The sequence below is a fragment of the Natrix helvetica genome (assembly GCF_964273705.1).
Source record: "Natrix helvetica genome assembly, chromosome: 4".
Lineage (NCBI taxonomy): Eukaryota > Metazoa > Chordata > Lepidosauria > Squamata > Natricidae > Natrix > Natrix helvetica.
Genome location: NC_138550.1, coordinates 4224490 through 4243758, shown reverse-complemented (window position 1 = coordinate 4243758; position 19269 = coordinate 4224490). Strand labels below are relative to the sequence as shown.

The window sequence follows — 19269 nt, the reverse complement described above, 5'->3', positions numbered from 1 at the left end:
AATTGATCTATATATAAAAATGGCTGTGTGTGTGTGTGTGTGTGTGTGTGTTCCAGCATAACTCTGGAACGCCTTGAGAAATTTGAACCAAACTTGGTACACAGACAATGTGCCCTCTGGAAAAAAATACTGTGGGGGTTAAGACACCCATAATACTCCTCGGGGGTGGGGAGGAGGTATTCTGTTAAGATACAGCCTGTTGTGCCGCAAAATGGCTTCCGCTGTACTGCCGTAAAATGGCTTCTACTGTACAGCGCAGTGGAGTTGCCATGGTAACGGCTTCACAGTCCTCCACAAGGGGGCTCCCTCTGGTATTGGAAAAAATCCAACATTAGAAATTATGTTTGGTCCGGAGATTTCCCCCCTATAAATAAATACCAGCAGTAGAAGTTGGACTTCGTAGTCCAAAGAACAAATGCTTAAATTGAATAAATTCCCAAGGAACATTAAGGACTTCACTTCAGCTGAATTGATCCATGGTACTAATGTTAAGAGAGGCTAGTAAAACCCAAATTCAGGTAGTCCCTGACTTACAGCAGTTTATTTAGTGACCGTTCAAAGTTACCATGCACTGAAAAATGTGACTTAGGACCGTTTTTCACACTTATGGCCATTGCAACACCCCCATGGTCACATGATCAAAATTTCAGACACTTGGCAACGGGTTCATATTTATGACGGTTGCAGTGTCCCAGGGTCATGCGACTTTTTGCGACATTCTGATGAGCAAAATCAACGGGAAATCCAAATTCACTTAAACGACCGTGTTTCTAACTCAACAAATGCAACGATTCATTGAACAACTGTGGCAAGAAAAGCCCTACAAAACTCACTCGACGCATGTTTCACTTAGCAACATAAATTTTGGGCTCAGTTGTCATTGTAACTCGAGGACTGCCTGTGATTGGTTCACTCTGCAGCTGTTATACTAGATCAGGGGTGGCGAACAAGTTCGACAAAAAGAGCCAAAATTTTAAACTGTGAGAGTCAGAGAGCCACACCACGCAGTAACCTGCCAAAACAAACCCGGAAGCAATGTTCCCTCTAATTTTTTTTCGATGTGAGCAGAAAAGTAGCGGCACATTTTCATGCCTGAGCACCCGAATTTTTTTCACAGGTGTCACCTAAGACAACAATGAAATCAGTATTATTTGAAACTCAAAGTTATGTTTCTTCAAGGTACCCGCTTAATTCAAAGTGTTATATAATATCAGTATCACTTAACAACGCTCCTGCTTAGCAACCAAAATGTTGGTTCAGAAACTCTGGCATTTGAAGCACGCAACTCTTAAAGCTGTCAAGTTACAAGACCCTTGCACCCCTAACCCTTTAGGGAAAAAAAACCCCAGGGGTCTTCAAACCTGACAGCTTTAAGATTTGTGGACTTCAACTCCCAGAATTTCTCCTCCAGTCCTGTTGGCTCAGGAACTCTGGCATTTGAAGCATGGAAGTCTTAAAGCAGTCAAGTTACAAGACCCTTCCACCCCTAGAAAAAAAATGCAGAGGTCTTCAAACCTGACAGCTTTAACACTTGTGGACTTCAACTCCCAGAATTCCTCCTCCAGTCATGTTGCAGCGACGTCATCTGCGTGGATCTGCTCCATCTTTGCTTTCTTCATTGTGGGCAGGGCTTCTGCTGAAGATGCCGACGAGTACGAGTTGCCACCAGAATAACTGCTGCTACCTCCTCCTCCTCCTCCTCCAACAGAATCACCAGATTTGCTCCTGAGCTCAGCGCTGGGTTACCTCTGCCCCCTCCCCCTCCTCCGTGCTTTTGAGGAGCCATGAGGCTTTTTTTCCCCTGCTCCCCCCCCCCCGCCTTCCTACTGGCTCCTGCAGCCTCATGGCTCCTCAAAAGCACGGCGGAGGAGGAGGAGGGGGCAGGGGTAACCCAGCGCTGACTGAGCTCAGCTGCTCCGAGCGGAGGGGAGGCGCCGCTGCCACGCGCGTAGATGCCGGCTGGAGCTTTGGCGGCTTCATCTCAGCCGCAGCGCCGGGTGGCAAATCCGGCAGTGCTGCCTGTTAGAGGAGGAGGAGGAGGAGGTGGCAGCAGTTCTTCCGGTGGCGGTGGGGGCTTTGGGGCTTCACAACTAGCCTCAGTCGCCCCGTGCTCCTCAAAGCAAGTCTGGGGAAGTCCTTTGCAGGCGGCCCGTTCTAGCTGCCTGCAAAGGACCTCCCCAGCTTCCGAAAGGGAGCGCGTGATCCGAGCCACAGTATACAAAATAATGATAAGAGGCAAAGAGCCTCATTCATTTTGGCCGGGAGCCGCATGCGGCTCGAGAGCCGCGTGTTCGCCACCCCTGTACTAGATCTTGAGGTTCAAATCCTTGCTCAACAACGTTGCTAAGCTGTCTCTTATCTTCTCGAATGGATTTATGTAGTTGATTTCTATAGGCACCCCATCTCAACAAGCCCAAAACCAAGCATAAATAACAAGAAAATAATTGTAGCTCAGGGTTGGAACAAAGGGGTCCTTGGTGTTCACTTGAAGACATTTCATTACCCGATTAGGGAACATCATCAGTTCATCAGTGTTAGGGGTAGACTAATGAAACGTCTGCAAAAAAACAACCAAGCTCAGAGAGCACCAAGGACTTCTCAGAAACAAAGCAATGAAAACACTACAAAATAAATACTTTACTATGGATGTTAATACATCCAGGGAAACAGGCCTTAACACAGGGGTCCCTAATCTTTGGTCTACAGACTAGTATTGGTCTGTGGCCCATTGGGAAAAGGACCATGGAAGCTGCAGGAAAGCATGCGAAAAAAATGCGACAAAACATTTGTGCATATGTGAGATTAGGTAGTATTGTGGCCCACCAGAAGAGCTGTCAGGAGATTCGGACAGTGAGGAGGGTTGGGGAGGAAGATGGGCCAGTCCTGGAGTCTGGGGAAGGCTCTGATGAGGGCTTTGTGTCGGAGGCAGAGAGAGGGCCAAGGCTGTCTGACAGTTATCAGCTACCTTCAGAGTCGGAGATCAGTGAGGCAGAGGAACAGCTGGAGCCTGTTCCCAGTGGGCGCATGCGCAGAGTTGCCAGAGGAAGGGAACAGCCAAAGAGCAGGGGTCGACTTGGGAGTAAGGCCACAGGTGGACGATGAATGGTCCCTCCCAGAGAAAATCAAAGAGGAGCGAATGGGGAGTGGAGTTTGCAGGAGACAATTCGCTTCATTGGTTCGTGACTCTCCGAGACTTCTTGCCAAGTTTTGCAGCTCTCCAAGCCAGAGAAGGTCTGTGACTGTAAAGCCTCCCTTGAAATACTTTGCTTGATGTGAAGGAGCAGAATTCACAATTAAATTAATAAAAGGGGTTTCGTCGGGACAAGGATTTTGATTCATGCTCTTGGGCAGCCTAGGTCAGGACAAAGGGTTATGGCAGAATAGGATCGGAGATTTGGCACTAGATAATGCCGTAGAATGATCTTGCATATTACCAATGGTTTAACTAATTAAACAGTGTTGCTTAATTGCCAGTCTTTACAACTGAAGAGTAACCTCAGCTATTTTCTTCTTCCTCAAACGATTTTGGTAGGAAAAGTGTTCGAAGAAGAATATTCAAAGCTCCTCTTAGATAAGGAACCTCTGCAAGAATTAAGGAAAGAATGCACTGCCAAGAGGTAAAAAGCACTCTTAAATCGGGGCAGAGAGATTTGCGTTTATTTTGCTTGTTCGTATACTAACAAACATATATCCTAAATGAAAACCAAACTTAACTGTTTTTTTGGGGGGGAAGAGCTTTAGGTACTGAAGCTGAAACTCAAATACCATATTTTTTGGAGTATAAGACACACCGTTTTCCCTCAAAAAAGAGGCTGAAAATCTGGGTGCATCTTATACACTGAATACAGCATTTTTTGCCTCACGAAACCTCGTCCCCTTCACCAAAGTGGCTGTGCATAGCCTTTAGGAAGCTTATAGAGTGCTCCTGGGTGCTGAGGAAGGCAGAAATGAGCAAAAAATTGTTTTTGCTCAATTTCCCCCTCCCTCCAGCCCCCAGGAGCACTCTATAAGCTTCCTAAAGGCTATCCATGCTCTTTTTTTTTTTTTACAAAAAATGGGCCCGTTTTCCTAAAAAACAGGCCGTTTTCTGCTCGTTTTGCCACCCTCCCCCCGAACACTCTGCAAGCCCCCTAAAGGCTATTCATGCCTTTTTTTGGGGGGGGGGGGGAAACGGCCCACTTTCACAAAAAACAGGCGCTTTTGGGGAGGTTTGCAGAGTGCAACAACTTTTTTTAAAAAAAATTGCCTCTTCAAAAACCTTGCTTCTTCAAAACCTTATACTCTGGAAAATATGGTACTTTTGCCACTTAAGGGGGAAGAGACGACTCCTTGGAAAAGGTTCTGCTGCTGGGAAAGAGGGAAGGGAAAAGGAGAAGGGGAGGGCAGAGGAGGAGATGGTTAGAGAGATAAAGTTAGTTAGATAAACTTACTAGGCGCTGTGAGAATCAGGTGTCCATCATTTTGCTGAACTCTTAATTCCTGCAGCTGACAAAATTCAGTGACTACCAATGTTTATTTGTCTAATGCCCTGATGGCGAACCTATGGCATGCCGAGCCCTCTCTGTGGGCAAGCGCACTGTGGCCAGCTACTCTTATAATTTCCGATGCTCACATGCACACTGGACAGCTGGTCTTCATGGAGAACAACGTTGAAAGCGGCCCGAAAAACAGCCAAAAAAACAGGTTTGCAGCTGTTTTTTTGGCCGTATTTTTGGCCTGGAAAACGGCCAGAAACAGCCCGAAAACAAGCATGCGCGCACCAGCCAGCTAGTCTTTGGGTTTCCGAGGCTCTGGGCACGCGAAGACCAGCTGGCCGGCACGCATACGCATGCCGGAAACCCAAAGGCCAGATGGCTGGTGCACGCATGTGCACTCATTCATGCATGTTCTGGTTTGGGCACTCAGTGCCATCACTGTCCTAGGTTAAAACTTCCCAAGACATCATTTCCCCTCCCCTAATGTCCATGTCAGCGCATTACACAGGAAATGTATCCTTAAAGTTGGCCATTTTCAGCCAGCCACACTGGATATTGAAAATTAAGAGTAGGGCCCCTCTCTCAATGGGGCAGAAATAACAATTTCTCAGAGAATGCGGGTGTTGACAGCTCTTTCAGGAAGTCGTCATTGCACGTCTGACCGGTTTCTGTCTCCTTCCCCAGAGAGCAGTTCTTGAAGACCAATGCTCAGCTGACCATCAGGCGTAGGCAATTGCTCTCAGAACTTTCCTGCATTTATCCTATTGATACGGTGAGTGACGGGTTTTTCTAAGAAGGAAGGGCAGTTTCAGGAGTCTAATTAAGTGTCTGGCTTTTATGCTGGAGGAAAATCTGAACCTCAGTTATCCTAAACATTAACTATCCATGATGAACGAAAAAAATGACCTTAGCTCAAAGCAACCTAGCGCTCATGTGTGGGAACGTAAGATTTTGCATCCCTATATTTCCAGGTTCAATTCCTGGGGTCTTAAATTCAGAGGGGTGATAGGGCTGGGAGAGGCCAGTACAGGTAGTCCTCAAATTACATCCACATTTGAGTCCACAATTTCCATGGCTAAGGGAGACATTTGTTAACTGTGTTTTGCCCCACGGTGGTTAAATGAATCACTGCGGTTGATAAATTAGTAGTCTGGTTGTTAAGTGAATCCGGCTTGCCAAATTGAGAGGATCAGATGACCCCGGGACACTGCGACCGTCATAAATATGAGCCAAGTGCCAATCATTCAAAATTTGGATGACTAACTGTGGGGAATACCGCAAGTGTGAAAAACGGTCACTTTTTTCAGTGCCATTGTACGAATGGTCACTAAATGAATAGTTGTAAGTTGAGGACTGCCTGTAGTTTCTCCCATTGTATATATTGAAATATTTGAGGCGGCGGGAAGGAATCAGCTAACACTTCGCAGTCAGGTACTATCTAAAGTGGAAGGGGCAGCGTATAAATTTTAGATGGATGGATGGGTGGGTGGGTGGGTGGGTGGATGGATGGGATGGGATGGGATGGGATGGGATGGATGGATGGATGGATGGATGGATGGATGGATGATGGATGGATGGATGGGATGGGATGGGAGGTCGGGTGGGTGAGTGGGTGAGGAGATACATATAGTGAGCTCCCGTCCCTTGCTCCAGCTCCTGCCCACCTAGCAGTTGGAAAGCATGTAAAGGCAAGTAGATAAATAGGTACCACTTTGGTGGGGAAGGTCACAGCCTTCTGTGTGCTTCTTCGGACAATGCTGGGTCCCTTGGCTGGACAGGGGAAGCCTTTTACATACATACATGTATGTATATATATTAATATGTACAGTATGTGTGCCAGCTTGCTGTCAGAATCGGGAGTTTATCAACATGGCCCTGATTTCACTTTGTGCCATTCAATCCACAGAACGACCAAGAACATTATTTTATTTGTGGAGTGAAGCTACCCAATTCTGAAAACTTCCAAGGTAACTGGGCATTTATCTGCTCGTTTTGTGATCTCATGTTGTGCAACGGAATAGGCCAACCCCCCCCCCCCCCCCAGTTTCTGTTAAAACTGTGTTGTTCTTGTTTTTGTTGCTGTTGAGACAAAAAAAATATTGCTGGCTGGGGAATTCTGGGCATTGAAGTCCACACCTCTTCAGTCACCTCTTGCCACAATTGTGAAATGCCGCACTAGAAAATTGTGAAGCTTGGAGTAGATTCAGTCCTGGAACAGTATTCTTGAGGCATTTTACTCCTGTTTTTAAAGCCATAGTGCCCAAATCGCGAAAAAAAACCCTGCAAAACAACTGCACGATCTTAGCATTATGTCGCATGCTTTATGAATTGGACTTGAGCAAAAGGAGAGGATAAAACTGAGGGAAAAGAAACCATCTTGATATTCCTCAACAGCTGGATACTTTTTTTTAAGGCTGCTATTTGATAGCGCCTGTGAGGCTGTTAATATTTTTACAAACTCTTCAATTGTCCCACAGTATGGTTAAACATTTTGGGGAGGAAAATGAAATCAGATTGCATTGAGGGAGAGTTGCTTTCATCTTTTTTTATTTTGGAGAGGGAAAGAATTAAAGGAACGAGGCTATGGAAAACACAGGTTTGAACCCCAGAGGATAAAGTTAATCCATAAAATCAAAGGTCTTTGAACTAACAAAATAGTTTTTTCCCCCATCCCTTCCCTCTTGCCTTAAATCGTATTTTTTTAATCAAATATCTCTTTTCTTAAGGTTTCCTGTGTTGCCTCTTGTCACCAAAAAAACCTTGACACAAATTTATACAAGTAAAAATTGTAATGTCTTTTAAGATTTGCCCCATAAAATGTTTTTTTTTTCTATACAGAAAACTCAGACGCATAGACGATAAGTTAGTTCCTCCACTAACATCCTTCTGTCTTCCATAAACCTGAGTTTCTGGGGGGGGAAAGGAAAGGTAGAAAAAGGAAGAGAAGGAATGGGGAGTTCCAAGGAAGATGAAGGAGATTGTGAGCTAGTGGGGGATGTGGCCAGGTGGGGGAATGCTGTTTTGGCCATGAAGGATGCTTTCCCTGGACAAGAGGTATTTGGGGAAAGGTGCTACACGAAAGGGCTAACTTTGAGTGAATTTTAAAGCAGTGCAGGGCATGGAAATTGCCATTTGCAATCCTTTTATCCAGCTCAAATTCTTTCTCTTATTGAAGCACTCTGTTTTGGTATCCATACCTCAATTAAACTGGTAGTGATGAATGCATTGGACTAGAAAGCAAGGAGACTGGGAGTTCTAGTCCTGAAAGCCAGCTGGGAGGATCACTAGGAGCCTATGACTTCTAATCCCACTTTAGGCATGAAAGCGGGCTAGGTGACCTTGGATTGATCACTAGGAGACTGTGAGTTCTAGTCCCACCTTCGACATGAAAGCCAGCAGGGAGACTGAGCCAATTGCTAAAAGACTGTGAGTTCTAGTTCTGACTTAGGCACGTAAGCTGGCTGGGTGACTTTGGGCAGATCACTAGGAGACTGTGAGTTCTAGTCCTGACTTAGGCATGTAAGCTGTCTGGGTGACTTTGGGCAGATCACTAGGAGACTGTGAGTTCTAGTTCTGACTTAGGCATGTAAGCTGGCTGGGTGACTTTGGGCAGATCACTAGGAGACTGTGAGTTCTAGTCCTGACTTAGGCATGTAAGCTGGCTGGGTGACTTTGGGCAGATCACTAGGAGACTGTGAGTTCTAGTCCTGACTTAGGCATGTAAGCTGTCTGGGTGACTTTGGGCAGATCACTAGGAGACTTTGAGTTCTGGTTCTGACTTAGGCATGTAAGCTGGCTGGGTGACTTTGGGCAGATCACTAGGAGACTGTGAGTTCTAGTCCCATCCAAGGCATGAAAGACAGTTGGGCCAGTCGCTTCCTCTCAGCCCTAGGAAGCAAACAATGGCAAACAGCTTCCAAAATCTTGCCTGGAAAACTGCAAGGATTTGTCCAGGCCGTCGGACCGGACTCAGCTCTGATTCAAAGGCCCACAAATATAATCTAAACCCCTCAATTAAGAACGAATCCAAAAATCTGGAGAGCACCACTGTGGGGCCCGCTCTGAAAGCTTGAATTGGTCAGCTGGACTGAACAGCGTGTGCTCTTGTTTGCTCTTCTCCACAGCAAAGGATGATGGGAGCATTGCCGTCGCTCTGGGCTATACGGGTCACCTGGTCTCCATGATTTCCTACTTCCTGCAAGTACCACTCAGGTATCCCATCATTCACAAGGGCTCCCGGTCGGCCATCAAAGATAACATTAATGACAAACTGACTGAGAAAGAAAGAGAGTAAGTATTTTTTTAAAAACTCTCATTTTGAAGGGTCAGGAGGGGACACCACATACTTAATCAAAGGATAATATGGGGTTTGTTTGGCTTAAAAATAGAATAGAATAGAATAAAATAGAATATGGAATGGAATGGAATATAGAATAGAATGGAATATAGAATGGAATACAGAATGGAATGGAATAGAATAGAATAAGGAATGGAATATAGAATAGAATGGAATATAGAATGGAATACAGAGTAGAATACAGAATATGGAATGGAATAGAATAAAATAGAACAGGACCGTGATGATGAACCTATGGCATGCGTGCCACAGGTGGCATGTGAAGCCATATCTGAGGGCACGCGAGGCGTTGTCCTATGTCAGCTCCAGCAGCCATGCACACGCTGGCCAGCTGATTTTCGGCCTACCGGAGGCCCACGCCCATACTGCAATGCCCTCCCCCCCACACGCATACGTGCATAACCCCCCCGTGCTCCCCTCTGGCCATGCGCACAGGCCTCACTGAAGCCTCTGGACTTCCGGTAGGCCCATTGGGCCGTTTTTCGCCCTCTCCAAGCTTCTGGAGGCTTTCCTGAAGCCTGGGTAAGGCGGAAAACAGCCCAACGGGCCTACCGGAAGTCCAGAGGCTTCAGTGAGGCCTGATCGCATGCGTGGGTGGGTGGGGGGTTGTGTGCATATGCGTGGTGGGGAGGGCATTGCATTAGGGGTTTGGCACGCGTGCCATAAGTGGGGGGAGTGCAGGGGGGTCGTGCACGGGCGTGCTGCACCCATAATGCAATCCCCCCCCCCAGTGTGCATGCGTGCAAGACAGGCGCTCCACCCCATTTTTTGCATGATTTTTTCACCCTCCCCAGGCTCCAGAGTCTTTATAGGAGCCTGGGGAGGATGAAAAGAGCTCCCTCCCCCCCCCCCCCGAGGCCCACCGGAGGCTTCGGGGACCTTCAGAAGGCGTCCCTGAAGCCTCCGGAGGGCTTAAACCGACCCTACAAGCAAACCAGAAGTCCATTCCCAAACTTCCTGTTTGCCCATAGGGCTGGGTTTTTTGCGCTCCTGACGCTTCAAGGAAGCACCTGAAGCCTCCGGAGGGCCTCCGGGGGGGGGGGGGAGTCTCTTTTTTCCCTCTCCAGGCTCCTATAAAGCCTCTGGAGCCTGGGGAAGGCGAAAAATGGCTTTAAAAAAGAGTGAATTCAGCTGGTCAGTGCACGCATGCGCGCTGGCCAGCTGACAGAGCAACGCCTTGCGTGCCGTGACAAATGGCTTTGCGTGCCACCTGTGGTACGCGGGCCATAGGTTCACCATCCCAGCCCTAGACCATTTCAGACAAATGGTTGGAAAATGGTCAGAGTTCCAGAAGGATAGACCACCATCACTGCAGCCCTTCACCAATCTGGGCTTTATGGCAGAGTGACTAGATGGAAGCCTAGCCTCAGGGTTCAAAAGACATGGAAGCCCACTTGGGAATTTGCAAAGGAAAAATTAAAAAAAAAAAGCCCTGGAAGGAGACTCAGACTGTGAGGAACAAACCTTCATGTGCTTTGCAAGGAATTTCTTCCTTGGTCTGAAATTATCCGGGTTAAGTTCATTGAAAAAAATTCAGTGGCAATCCAAGTCTTCCCTTAATTAAGACTTTAACGTCTCTTGTGTGTTTGGCCGCGCTAGCGATATTCTCACCGTAGTTCCGATTTTTTTTTCTTGGGAGGAGAATTATAAACCTCAACGGAGCTGCTCAGGTATTATATATCAGAGCAAAACTAACATCTCTGTGGCCCACTTAACCCCAGCATGTAAAACTCTCCACTAATCTAAACAGCGACTCACCTATCAGCCCCACTGATCAGGAATTAGAGTGGTTTGCAAGCGAATCCAGATTTGGTGTTTAGGTCATTCTAACCTTAGCGTCCTTCCGAGTAGGATACATGTCAGTTTCTCGTAAACTTCAAATTAAACCCATTCTTCCTCAATCTTGGTGGATAATTAGGCCAATTGACCAAGGGTCAAGAATGGTAACTGTTCCGATTTGAGTGTCTGTAAGGATTTAGAGCTAAAGGCTTCATTTTTGTTGAAGGGGTCTTAGCTTAGTGTTGGTCTAAGACAGGGGTGTCAAACTGGATTTCTTCGAGAGCCGAATCAGCTCTCAAATAGCATCCAAAAGTAAATCAGAGTCCAAGGCAAAAGTCTTGCTCAAAATTCCAATTTATGAAGAGAGCCATGTTGGCACATCTGGGAAAACCTGAATCTGAAAGCTTCCCGGTTTTCCCCACCCAGTTGAAAGTTCAAGATCTTGCCCCCCGCACCCACAAGTCCATCCCATGGTCCAATCTCCCACTGCCAAGCTGGCAGTTCCACCCATCCAGTTCCGGTCAGGTGCAAAGGTAAAAAAACAAAGGATGACCTTGGCTTTCTAGAAAGAATGTTGTTATGGCTACATATCATCTAACTCCATACAATCCCCCCTCCCATTTTCCCACAATAGAAAATGCATAATAAATAGAAAGTGTGGCAGGCCAAAGACACAAAAGAAAAGATGGCTGACAGCTGCAGGAGGCCATAAAGCAGGGGTGTCCAAACTTGGCAACTTTAAGACTTGTGGACTTCAACTCCCAGAATTCCCCAGCCAGCAGAGCTGGCTGGGGAATTCTAGGAGTTGAAGTCCACAAGTCTTAAAGTTGCCACGTTTGGACACCCCTGCCATAAAGGGTAAAAACAAGGCACAGGGGGATGCATGCTGCCCATTTTAACTGCCAGAGACACCACGGGCCGCTCCTTCGGTATTTTCAGGGTGGCCCCCGCAGGCCACATTTAAGCACCCGGTGGGCCGGATCTGGCCCATGGGCCTTGAGTTTGACACCCCTGGTTTAAAAAAAATCCCATGGCAAAACCATTTTAATTTATCCAGGAGTGTCTTCTCCCTTGATTGATTGATCAAACTTTTATGCCACCTATCTGGCCAGACGCGATTCCAGGCGACTAACAGCTGTTTTGGTAGCTTGCTTTGTTAGTGGTACTTCTTCTCCAAGAAGACACCCCCCTGAGCTCAGCGCCTGCACACACACACACACACACACACACACACACAGAGATATATATTGGAATATATAAAAGCACTGGGAATGAATATATATATATATTCATTCCCAGTGCTTTTATAGCCCCCTCTAAACGGTTTACAGAGTCAGCCTCTTGCCCCCAACAATCTGGGTTCTCATTTTAGCCACCTTGGAAGGACGGAAGGCTGAGTCAACCTTGAGCCGGTCAGAATCTAACTCCTGGATTCTAACCACTGTGCCACCATAGCTCCCTTCCTTCCTTCCTTCCTTCCTTCCTTCCTTCCTTCCTTCCTTCCTTCCTTCCTTCCTTCCTTCCTTCCTCCCTCCCTCCCTCCCTCCCTCCCTCCCTCCCTCCCTCCCTCCCTCCCTCCCTTCCACTTATATATCACTCCACACTGCTTTCCAGCCCTGTCTAAGTGGTTTACAGAGTCACCCTCTTGCCCTAAACAATCTGAGTCCTCATTTTACCCACCTTGGAAGGAGGAAAGGCTGAGTCAACCTTGAGCCTGGTGAGATTTGAACTGCTGAACTGCAGCTAACAGTCAGCTGAACTAGCCTGCAATACTGCATTCTAACCACTGAGTCACCCCGGCTCTCTAAACGGTTTACAGAGTTATCCTATTGCCCCGCAACAATCTGGGTCCTCATTTTACCAACCTTGGAAGGCCGGAAGGCTGAGTCAACCTCGAGCTGGTCAGGATCGAACTCCTGGCAGTGGACAGAGTTAGTCTGCAATACTGTATTCTAACCATTGTGCCACCACAGTCCTTCCTTCCTTCCTTCCTTCCTTCCTTCCTTCCTTCCTTCCTTCCTTCCTTCCTTCCTTCCTTCCTTCCTTCCTTCCTTCCTTCCTTCTTATATACAGCTTCACAGTGCTTTACAGCCCTCTCTAAGCGTTTTACAGAGTCAGCATATCACCCCCCAACAATCTGGCTCCTCATTTTACCAACCTTGGAAGGACAGACGTCTGAGTCAACCTTGAGCTGGTCAGGATCGAACTCCTGGCAATGGGCAGAGTTTGCCTACAAGGCTGCATTCTAACCATTTCACCACCACTGAGATGCACTGAGGGTCGAATGCGTTTTGGAAGTGTTTGTGTAAGGAGAGAGGTTACAAAATCAAAAAGATGAATAGGTGGAAAGAAACTCTTTGGTTCCAAATGTTATTATTTTTTCCCCGCAGTTATGACTGGGAGGGCTCTGAAGAATGATTGTGGAAGAATCCTTAGCTGATTGCTTAATAGAAAAAGCCAAAAAAAAAAAAAAAATTGGCAGAATTTCTTGTATTTTTAAGCTAAGGTCTACTGAGGTGTAATAAATCACCGTTTTTGCCAACAGGGTGTTGTTATCCACAAAATGAGAATATTCTCATATGCATCAAACTGAGGCCGCTTAGTTCTAGTGACTTCACTACATAGTTCTGTAGTGATCTAAGCTTTCACGTGTTCTGTTTCTAATATTTCAGCCTGAGAAAACTCTTTGGACAAAAATAAATGCATCGTTTTTAAGAGGAGACAAGATGTTAGGAAGTCGGTCCAATATTTCAGCTTCTTTTCTGATTCTGAGTTGGACAGTTTAGCTGAGATGTTCATCCAAGAACCTGATGCTGCGTTTTATTGTTCAGGTAGTCCTCAGCGTACGAACCACAATTGAGCCCAAAACTTCTGTTGCTATGTGAGACAGTTGTTAAGTGAATTTTGCTCCATTATATGACACACGGGCAGCGTGGTGCGATGGCCTAGGGGTGCAGCTCTCGCCTCACAACCAGGAGGCTGTGAGTTTGATCCTAGGTAGAGGTAGATATTTCTCTCCCTGGGCACGTTGAGAATATATCTGCTGAATATAACTCCGCCCTGGCGACAGGAAGGGCATCTGGCCAGTAAACACTTAGCTCCATTCAGTTGCCCAGACTACACCCCGTAAGGGATTATGGGGACACGCAAGCAGCTTGATTTGCAAGAGTGGCCAGCACATACACAAGCAGCTCCCCTCCCAGCCCCCCTCACTGGGTCCCCAAGCCACAAAGGCCGGGGACCCCTGTTTTATATCCCTAAATTGATGGTGGAGTTTTCCTACATTTATGTCTATTTAAAATCTGTTTTACCTTTCTGCTCTGCGGACGGCTCTGTTCTGATCCAGTCTTAGTCGAAGCAAGAAACAGACTCCTTGTCACGGAAAACTCTCCTCTTTATTTATCTCTTGTGAATTAATTGCATTCACCCACTGAAAAGTCCAAGCAAGAGTCCTGCAAGGAGTTAACTACAGCAACAGACCTTATCAGTTCCTTGTGATAATTGCGAACTCCCAGCCGAAAGGCTGCAAATTAAGTTCTGGCAAGTCTTTGATGCACGAAACACAATGAGCAAAATCTCCAGAACTGTTGTCTCCTACAACCACCACTCCCCTCTCCTTCTATTTATTCCCCAGCCAGGGAGGGGCCATTCAGCATCCACGTGTGCCTTGCTTCCAGAGTCGACTCCTTGTCCTCCGTTGTTCTCCTCTCCTAACTACTCTGCGCATACGTGCATCTGGAACAGAGCCCAGCTGTTCTTCCTCCTCACTCATCGTAGCCTCCAAAGGCAGTTTGACATCCTTGTATCCCACCAGAGATTCTACTAGTTGTAGTAGGCCACAGTCTTGCTGGCCAGACCACTCTTAATTGCTACCTGGAACCTCTGCAGGAGGAAGCCTACAAACATATATAAAGTCATTTCTTTTTCAGTGGGCACCTGCAGATTTCCTTATTGGAGGGGTTGACAGCAAAAATGACTAGGATTTATTCACACTGTCCTTTCTTTCTGTTTCAGATTTCCGCTCTATCTAAAAGGAGGAGAGAAACTACAGTTTGATTATGGTGTCTTCCTTCTGAACAAAAATATTGCACAGGTATGTTCGCTCTAAGCAAGTTACCCTTCTGGATTGGAAGAGCGAAGGTTGAGAGGGAGGAGGCTGTTACAGGAAGTCCTCGCTTAATGACGGTAATTGAGATTGGAATTTCCATGGAGGGGTCCTTGGTGCGCTCTCTGAGCATGGAGGTTTTCTTGTAGATGTTTCATTACGCAAACTAGGTAGCCTCATCAGTGCTGATCATCATTATCAGAGCACTGATGATGTTGCCTAGTTGGGTAATGAAATGTCTGCAAGAAAACCACCATGCTCAGAAAGAGGCCCAAGGAGGCCATAGTCGTCGTCCTCCTCTGCAAACTCAAACCCCTTCTAGCCATGATGATGTTACCTAGTTGGGTAATGCAACGTCTGCAAGAAAACCACCATGCTCAGAGAGCACCAAGGACCCATAGTCTTCCTTCTCCTCCTCCCCCCTCCCTTCAACTGATGATGTTACCTACTTGGGTAATGAAACGTCTGCAAGAAAACCACCATGCTCAGAAAGCACTTCATTTCAACCCTGAGCTACAGCTATTCCCCTTTATTGGAATTTCCATGGCTAAGCAATGCGGTTTTAAGCATGACATCACACGGCCATACACTTTAGCGACAGCAGTTACGGTAGTCCCATTAAGCTGATCATTACGGGTCATTAAAGATCTCACCTGCCCACGACTGACTTCCTGCCTGCTTCCCCAGTGACTTTGTGGGAAGCCAACAGGAAAAATTGTAAATCACAATAGTGCGTAGAAATCCAGGTTGATTGTTGAGCAGCCAGATCACAACAGTGCGTCTGTAGGGGCACTTTGAAACTTTGAGAATTGGTCATAAGGACCACTCGCAGAACGCCATCGCAAGTTTGAGCGGTCACTGAACAAGTGGTTGTTAAATGAGGACCTTCTGTACTTTTCTATCATCACAGCTGTGGGATTTCTGTACCAGAAGCATTCTCCATTTATATGTTCAGTCATTCTTTGCCTATTATGGCCTCATTTGGTGCCAACTTGGGCAGCTAAAGGCCGTACAAGAGTAAGAAGCTGGAGGCTCAGTTTAACCTGTTGATCTTTATTTGAACCAATTATTGGTTTGAACTAAGAACACCAGGATCCGAAATGTTAAGGCAAACAAGGACTATCGTTAGTTAGTTCCACTGGCAGCATGAATTAACTTTTAAGCCTGATTTAGCCAATTCCCTATATGGATTTCCCCTGTGACTATGTGGGAGGAAAGTACCCACCAGATTGTGAGGACGTGAGTGAGTAAATTTAGGAGATCTCACATTGCAATGAGCGAGGACAGGCATTCCATTTTGCAGCTACCATGATTGTAGAGCTGCTATAGCGCAGTGGTTAGAATGTAGTACTGCAGGCTACTTTTGCTGACTGCCGCCAATTTGGCAGATTGAATCTCACCAGGCTCAAGGTTGATGTCAGCGTTCCAAATATCATGCAGAATTAAATCAGAGTCCATGGCAGAGCTATCCTTAAAGTTCCAATTTAATAAGACAGACCTGTTGGCACAAACTGTGGAATCCCGAATCTGAAAACTTCCATAAGTTCATGATCTTATCCCCACACCCATAAATCCATCACATGGTCCAATCTTCCTCGGCCACGCTGGCATCTCCACCCAGGTGCAGAGGTGCGGAGACAAAAGATGACCTTGGGCTTCTATAAAGGAATGACAACAACAACATTCCACAATTCTACTCCTTTCTATTCCCCCCTCCCAACTACTACACTAATGAAACAGCATAATGAAATAATAGAAAGTGTGGCAGGCCAAAGATCCCAAAAGGAACATAACTACAGGCCTGACAGTTGGCTCAGCAATTCCATTGTTCTGAAGTCGGCAAAATGAGGACCCAGATTGTTGGGGACAAGAGGCTGACTCCTTAAACCACTTAAGAGAGAGCTGTAGAAGCATTGTGAAGTGGTATAGAAGTCTTAAGCGCTCTTGCGCTTGCTACCATGATTGTTGGCCGAGCAGGGGCAAAAATAGCTAGAGAAATGATTGAAGCCAGGGAAACAGGCCCTTTCCAGTCAGTACGCGTGCTGATTTACCACCGGCCTACCAAGTGCAATGCATTCAGAAAGTGTTTTCTTTTTCATAAGTGTACAGGCATTTCTAACATTCGTTTTTTTCACTTTGTCATTGTACTGAGTGTAGATTAATGAGAAGAAAAATGAAATTTTAACAACTGTAGAATCAGGCTGCAGCATAACAAAATTGACAAAAGTGATCTGAATACTCTCTGAATGCCCTGCTCTGTTGATTTGCACCGCTTAGTTTTTACTGTTTTTTCCCCTTTTTTGCCTTTTGACCCTCATAAATGTTGTGGGAGGAGAGCCCCTCCTCCCTTAATCTACAATAGCCAAATACCCCACACCTAGAATACTGCACCCAGTTTTGGTAAACACACTATAAAAAAGATGTGGAGACTCTAGAAAGAGTGCAGAGAAGAGCAAGCAGGATGATGAGGGGACTAGAGGCTAAAACATACGATGAACGGTTGCAGGAACTGGGCCTGGCTAGTCTAGTGAAGAGAAGGACCAGGGGAGACAGGATACCAGTCTTCCAATATTTGAGGGGCTGCCCCAGAGAGGAGGGGGTCAAGCTATTTTCCAAAACACCTGAATGCCAGAGAAGGAATAATGGAAGGAAACTCATCAAGGAGAGATCAACTTGGAAATAAGGAGGACTTTTCTGACAGTGAGAACAATCAACCCATGGAACAGAAGTTGCATTCGGAAGTTGTGGAACCTTCATCACTGGAAGCATCAAAAAGAGATGGAACAGCCATCTGTCAGAAATGGTGTAGGGTGGACTAGATGACCTACAAGGTCCCTTCCAATTCTATTCATCTGCATCTACCTAGAAGCTGGAGGGTGTGGCAGCACAAGGAACCAACAACTGACAACTTAATATCCACCCATCAACACCCTACTTAACAACTTAAAGCTATTCACAGCCAGGAATCATATAAACACAAAGGGTAGAACAGCCCATATTCTGGAGAAGAGGGAAGATCCCTGAGGATGGGTTCCAGCCACGAGCCCAAAATCTCGGAAGAATAAACCTCCGGTCCCCGTGACCGACTCAGATCGGCTCCTGCGACATCATCCTGGGACCCGTTGTAATTTGCCTTCGCTGCTTTTGAAAGTTACTGGCCGGCCTTTACGCTGGATTTTCGATGGCCTGCATCTTAACTCTCAGATTCCCTCTTGGGGGAGGACGGGACTGAGAGGACCGAGATACACGGATCAGAATCGTTGCGCAATTAAAACATTTCCCTGGAGCGGAGGAGACGGAATCTTTGTGAAGCCACAACTGATTTCCTCGGAGAACCGTTAAGGTGGAATTCTAGGCCGGCCAATAACCATCCCCGCAGATCGTGAGGGGCGTTGTTTTGAACGGGGTAACGGTATATCGCCGTGCTCCATTTCGGCTAGTTGATAATGGCTTCCATCTGTTTAGTTTAAAAGGGACCCCTTTCTCTCTCTCTCTTTTTTCCCCCCGAGAAGTCATAACTAATCACATACGGCGATTCCTGTTATTACTTGGAACTGAAGAGTTGCAAAGGTTCCCCCCCCCGCCCCCCAACCGACGTAAGGCTAAACTGCTACAGCAGTGCAAGAAAAGACTGCTAAAAACTGGAAACTGGTTGCAGTAAAAGCAAATGGTCCATAATTAGGAATTTGCAAACGGCAAAAAAACAATATGCGCCGGTGACAGCACTTAGCAATAGGACTTATATGCGGCTTCATTCTGCTTTACAGCCCCCCTCTAAGCGGTTTACAGAGTCAGCATTTTGCCCCCAACAATCTGGGTCCTCATTTGATCCACCTCAGGACGGAAGGCTGAGTCAACCTTGAGCTGGCCAGATTCGAACTCCTAGCAGTGGGCAGAGTTAGCCTGCAGTACTGCATTTTAAACACTGCACCACCACAGCTCTTGATGATAGATAGGCAGGCAGGCAGGCAGGCAGGCAGCAATAGCACTTAGACTTATATACCGCTTCACAGTGCTTAACAGCCCTCTCTGAGGGGTTTACAGAGCCAGCCTCTTGCCCCCAACCATCTGGGTCCTCATTTTACCCACCTCGGAAGGATGGGAGGCTAAGTCAACCTGGAGCCAGTCAGGATCGAACTTCCTAGCTGTGGGCAGAGTTAGCCTGTAGTACTGCATTATAATCACTGCAACACCACTCCCTCCCTCCCTCCCTTCTTCCCTCCTTCCTTCCTTCCTTCCTTCCTTCCTTCCTTCCTTCCTTCCTTCCTTCCTTCCTTCCTTCCTTCTTTCCCAATAGTACTTAGACTTACATACCACTTCCCAGTGCTTTTACAGTCCTCTCTAAGGGGTTTACAGAGTCAGCCTCTTGGCCCCCAACCATCTGGGTCCTCATTTCACCCACCTCAGAAGGATGGAAGGCTAAGTCAACCTGGAGCCTCATGAGATTCGAACTGCCAAACTGCAGGCAGCCGGTAGTGAGCAGAAGTAATATAACACAGAGTCCTCGACTCACAACAGTTCATTGAGTGACTGAAGTTACAAGGGCACTGAAG

General features: G+C 46.6%; 1 protein-coding gene across 2 annotated transcripts in view; it reads left to right on the top strand.

Moving 5' to 3' along the window:
- The window catches only part of UVRAG (UV radiation resistance associated), an 82556-nt gene that overhangs the window by 47051 nt on the left and 16236 nt on the right, over window positions 1–19269 (top strand). For both annotated transcript variants that reach the window (XM_081949969.1, XM_081949970.1), the window contains exons 9-13: window positions 3533–3617; window positions 5160–5247; window positions 6382–6442; window positions 8600–8765; window positions 14626–14704. In XM_081949969.1, the coding sequence (XP_081806095.1) occupies window positions 3533–3617; window positions 5160–5247; window positions 6382–6442; window positions 8600–8765; window positions 14626–14704 (479 nt within the window). The remainder of the gene's footprint in view (window positions 1–3532; window positions 3618–5159; window positions 5248–6381; window positions 6443–8599; window positions 8766–14625; window positions 14705–19269) is intronic.